Source organism: Antrostomus carolinensis, unplaced genomic scaffold, assembly GCF_000700745.2.
Source record: "Antrostomus carolinensis isolate BGI_N321 unplaced genomic scaffold, ASM70074v2 scaffold55420, whole genome shotgun sequence".
In the NCBI taxonomy this organism is placed as follows: domain Eukaryota; kingdom Metazoa; phylum Chordata; class Aves; order Caprimulgiformes; family Caprimulgidae; genus Antrostomus; species Antrostomus carolinensis.
In genome coordinates this window covers 539-6,236 of record NW_010291719.1, presented here as the reverse complement: position 1 = coordinate 6,236, position 5,698 = coordinate 539, and the positions used below count along the sequence as shown (strand labels likewise).

Below are 5,698 nucleotides of genomic sequence, written 5' to 3'. Positions count from 1 at the left end.
TAGCAAGAAAACATGTGAGAGAAATTTTCATTTGGGAATCTGAAATACTGCTGCTTAACCAAGTAGAAAGATATGGCAAATTCTTTCTCACATAGACTTATAGTGGCAACTAGCTATTAATTTATATGCTAACCACTATTACTGAAAAAAGTCTACTGCTTTGCACAAGTATACAACTGTGGCTTGAACATCTAGTGACAAGTTCTGAGCCTTTAGAAATAGGACAGTAACAGTGTGGAGCCTCAGACTGAGAGCAAAGAGAAAAGCCCAGTGGCCAAGAGTTACAGATAGCCTGTCTTTAGGTTTCAGTAAACATTGTTCAAACATCTTAGATCTCAGCCTCTCCCTCCTCACCTCCCGTATGACTTGCTGCAGCTCCTCCTGCTCCACGCTTTTGTGGATTTCATCAACCAAAGGCACGAGAGGGACTTTTTCAAGTTTGCGCTCCACCTCTGGCTTGGAGTCCACAAGCTCCTCAGAGCTTTCCACATGCTGTCCAGCACCTGCTCTCACTGGGGGAGTTGGTGTTAAGGCAACAGAGGCTCGGTATAATTTCTTGCTTTGACTCTTAGACTTTCCTGTTAGTTCAGAGGATCCAACACCAGCTTTTCTACCTGCATGACCGGAGCACACTGAAGAGGAATCAGAGTTTCCATGGGAGAATACAGACTCTGTACCCTCTGCAGGGAGAGTTTCCAGTCCAAGATCTCCCAGTCCTAAACCCAGTTCAGACTTCAGAAATGACTGCTCTCGAATAAGTTCAGAGACCTAAGGATTCAGAATAAGCATATAAAAAAGTCACATAGAGATACAACTATGCTTTCTTGTTATTTATTTAATCACTTACTCATTCCCTCCATGTAACAAATACAGCTATAAAATAAATATATGCTTTGTCTTTATGACTGCAACAAAGAGGATCATAAAAAGGAATGGGCTTTTTCAAGAGCCAACATAAATACGAATTGTGGCAGTTCCCCAAGCCACTGACTTTTGCAATATGGATGCAACCTGCCAGAACCATTGACAGAGGCACACGTAAAGGCTTGATTTTGTTTTTCCCTGCTAAAACAACTCAGGTTTGTTCTTTTCTTTCTGCAGTCTTTGAACCACTTGTTTTCAGTAGTTCAGGAGCTCAAACAGGACTCCTAGCATAAAATGCATAGAAAAACAAGAAATTAATTTTTCCTACAAAACTCACCACACAGCCATTGTATCAACTAAATGCAAACCACATCTCACTTCTACATATTCCTTTTAAAAACAAACAAGGCTTCACAGCTGCTCACATCTATAGTTAATTTTGCTTAAGGGAAAATGCAGCTGTTCTGGACGGAACTACTCAAGTGAGTAAAGTATTTCCAAGATTATGTGTGAAATCAATTTCCTGCAACCTTTTTTAAGAAATCCCTTCCTGGTTCTTTTTCTTAGTAAAACATACAGCACTCAACAATTACTTACTGGTTCAATGACATTCAATGGAGAAGGGCATGAAAGATTGTCAGCACTTCTGCTTCCATACATACCCTGAAAAATTAAGTCAAGTTAATGCATTGAGGATTTTTTTAGCACTGTCAGAAGCTAGTATATAAACATGCTATGTCTCAGATGATTTTCTGTAAAAGCAGAAACTTGGAAACAGGAAGCAAAGCTGGTTGGCAAAAGTTTATTTCAGTCATTTTTAAAGCTGTCTTTCTTCTATAAAAGGATTTACAAATAAAAAGATATTTATATGGTTCAAAGAATGCAAGTTTGGCTTGGGATCACAGTAATACCGTATTTTCCTGTTCTTGGGTTTCAATATTTTTCCCATGACAAAATACTGAAGAGGAAGATGCAGCCTTTGCCTGTGCTGCTTCTAAAGAAGAGGATTGGCTAAGAAAGAGGAATAAAACCCAGGAAGAACATATGATACTTTTCATCAGTGCTTCTTTTGTTTTGCTGATGACAGAGTTGCAGCAGAAAAAAGAGGAACAGTCTCCTGCTGAGTGAAAAAGTGTATCACCACGCCACCAATAAACACATGCAAGTGGCTTTTTTATCCTTCCTTGTATGCTTCTTGGGAGTGTCTGTGGGAGCAGAGCTTCTCCCACTATTTGGGCAGGAGCCACATGTTCAATCTGAAGGTGCTACAAAAGGCAATGGAGAAAAAAACTGAAGATGACAACTGGATTTTCCTGTTTTGTTTGTTTCATGGATTGGTAGTGCTGGAGGGGAAGCACACCCCATTTCTTGGGAGAGAAACACTGTGCGTTTCTCATTTCTCTGCCCTTGTTTCACAAGCAAAAAAATCAGTGTAGGAAAACTCCAGAAAGACCATCCCCATTGCCACAGATTTCAGACATGAGCACTACCTACCAAACCTGTGAGATTTCAGAGTCATGAAGAGAAAAAGAAGAAATCGCTGAAAGAGATCTAAAATGTCAGACCTTAAACCCCAGAATATATGTATTGGTATATTGGTGCATATTAGCCTCAAGAAAGTCCCTCTATTTACATACCTTTTCCCCAAGATGAAAAACTGACTGAAAACAATAAAATACAGCCCATGATAATACACACAACATCATTAGATTCCCCAGATATCCTCCCATTTTAAGAGTTTTAACAGTTATGAGTTATTAACATGACTCTGAGAAAACATCTAATGTTGTTGCAAAAGTAATACTTACTACGTGTGTCTGAGGTCTGTAAGGTGAAGACATGTGCAGACTTCTCAGTTGATCTTCCAAAGCAAGTAGACGTTCTTCTAACTGCATCTCTAACTCCTGTAGCTCCATGCGGACAGACTTTCTCAAGCTCTGTAGCTGATCAGCTTCGTATCTATACCAAGTCCATCACAAAAAGAACAAGGGCATTCACTGCACACAGCTGCACACCACAAAGGGGCAACTGAGCAGGGCAGTTCCATAAGTAAAGGAGTCTCTGTACAAAGGAACTCAAAAAGTGGAATACAAAAAATTCATCTTTCACAGAAAGATTAGCTGAACTCCTAGATGGAACAAAAGTCTTTCTCCATTTATAGAACATATATATCACTTCCTGGAGAAAACTAAACAATAAGGTGTATCACAGAACATTCTCCAAAAATTATAGCTTTAAATGCTTAAGTACATGCAAGCAGAAGAAATTGGGATTTAGACATATATATAATCAAATCAAATTTAAAACTAGTGACAACAAAAATCACAGACCAATGCAGTAATCACATATTACTTCTCCTGCATGGTTCTAGATTCCCAAGGAGTTGTAGTTACATCTTGACCAGGATGTCATAGTCTAAGGTGGCCAACTGATTTCAAACACGTTTACTTTCAAAGTGATTAGTCAAGAGCTAATTCAACTAAACTAAACATATAAGCAGTTTTGAAAATTTTTCCAGATCAGCTGCTGCTGCAGCTCCTGGAGAGCACAAACACAGAGCCAGAACACGAATGCCATCTGTAGCCTGCTGAGTTGCCACTCTAAGTTGGAAAAACATCTGAAGGCTACAATGTTAATTTTTTATTTACATCTATGAAAATGATGGGGGGGGGGGAATCAAAGCTGAAAATCCTTAAGACTTTTTCCCCCCAATATCCTATGTTGAAGAATCCTATCATAAAAGTCCTTAAAAATCCAGTTGTAAAAACACTTAGGAGAAAGGATGAAAAAATAAATCAATTAATGAGAAATAGAGATTAGAAGAAATAAAGAGGAAAAAACTCTAGAATTAAGAAGTATAAAGAAGAGAGTAAACAAGTTTTTGGCAAAAAACTCAGCTCCAACCCTGTTCAAATTGAAACTAATAGATTTTTTGCTCTGATTTCAGAGGCAGTGACACATTTTCTGAAGTATTTCCAGAGTATTTTCTCTCTTTTTTTTAAATGATCATTTTACCTTTCCTCTTCTGTCATATGCTGATAAACTGTTGTCTGTTGACGTAACATAGTCAATTCCAAATCCATCATTTGGGTTCTGAATAAGTTTAGATTCCGCCTTACCACTTGTAGCTCCTGGAAAGTATTCTTAAAAAAAAATAATAATACATGGAAAAATTTAATTACAGTAAGTCTGGATTCTACAACCACATTTGCCCAGGTGTGCCCTTTGAGTCAAGCAGAACCTCAGCAACTTCAGTATACTACAGGGGCTGCATGTTCTGAACTCACAATAATTCAAGAAAACAACATTTTCAGATGTATCATACAAACAAAAATATGAAAATACTTCAATGTTTTTATATTAATTCCTTTTTAATGTTATTTGCAGGAGGGAGTCATCTGTTACCTCATGAGAGCAAAGACAGAAAACTGCCCAAAGTTAGCACATATGTGGCACATTTAGGATGTTTCTTTCTATTTTATTATGACAAAGAACTATGGTGTGAACAAGGTCACTTACTTCATAGAGAGGTAGAATGGATGATCTCTGAGTAGTGTAACTAGTGACCGCTGAAAGGTCTTGACCCCTCATGACTGGGTACTAGGGAAGAAACAAATGATTTGAAATGGGAAAGTCAGCAATCCCTTTTACGAACTCATCTTCTCAAACACACAGATATTCCAAAAGCAGCCGCTGTTAAAACACAACCTTGCTGTCACTGCGATTTCTGCTATCTATGTAAATATTGTAAGAGGAAAAGGAAACCTTACAAAATGTCAGTGCCAGCTCTTAACTGAAGTATATGCACCAAAGCTCTGTAATGCAAAGGTGCTGCAGGGGAAAAACCAAATTAATGCTGTCTGACACAGTAAGAATAAAAGTTAAGTTTTCAGCCACCAGGCATTTTACGCCTGAAAACTCAGTAGTTTCAATTGTCTTAGCTAAAGATAAAATGAACAACTCAGAAAACAGAACTAAGCAAATTAAACAGTGTCCCACTTTCAAATCATTACTGAAGTCACATTTGTTGTAGGGTTTGCTCAGTTTTTAGTTTGTTTGGTTTTTTGATGATTTTGTTTTTTAATCTCACTACATTGCCTATATCCAAAGACCCTTGTGTGCTAATGATCTCTCATGAAAACAACAGTATTGAAGAATTTCTATTTGCATGTTGCATCAACACATGGAGCAAACAGAGAAAATTCAAAGGCTGTTACATGTGGAGACATAGCATAACAAAGAACAGTGAAAATAGCAAAAACATTCACCTTTTCAAAGATGAAAGACAGCTTGTCCAATATAATTTTGAAAGAATTCAAAGGACTATTGACACACCATGGAAAATTTGAAGCATGTCCATTCATCCAGAGGAGTTTTGCTCAAACATGATCACATCAAGGTGATGTGGTTTGTTTTTTTTTTCCTCTTGTAATTTTCTCTGTTCCCTGTTCTATCAGGAATTTATCTCCTCCTCCTTATTCCTTCCTAAACCCAGAATAATGTATTTGAGATATCTTAACTTTTTCTTTAGCAGCTGAGTATGCTGCATGCCAAACTTGATCTTGGCTGGAGGAAAAAGCAGCATCAGGGAACTGTGTATTGTAAGCAAGACATTTTCATACAAACCTCTGTAATGAGAACGACCAAGCCCCCAAAATGGAACTAGTCTAGGCAAATTACACTGGAAGCAGAACAAGTGGGCTAGGAGATATTACTATCCCCTCCAATACTAATTTTGTTTTTTCTAATTGAACCAGCTTGAGCATGAATTCTGGACGTAATACAGAGACTTCTTCAGCAGGTTTAGTTAACATGGTATAAGTGATAAAAGTGC

At 37.8% G+C, this 5,698-nt stretch overlaps 1 protein-coding gene across 1 annotated transcript; it reads right to left on the bottom strand.

Annotated features, from left to right (window-relative positions):
- Positions 1-285: 285 nt before the first annotated feature.
- Positions 286-4,464, bottom strand: LOC104531702 (protein ITPRID2-like; the record flags this gene model as incomplete). Its single annotated transcript, XM_010176689.2, has 5 exons — positions 286-768; positions 1,462-1,527; positions 2,673-2,823; positions 3,880-4,007; positions 4,384-4,464. Coding segments are annotated over 5 exons (909 nt in total), but the record flags the coding sequence as incomplete, so codon positions are not given.
- Positions 4,465-5,698: the final 1,234 nt, after the last annotated feature.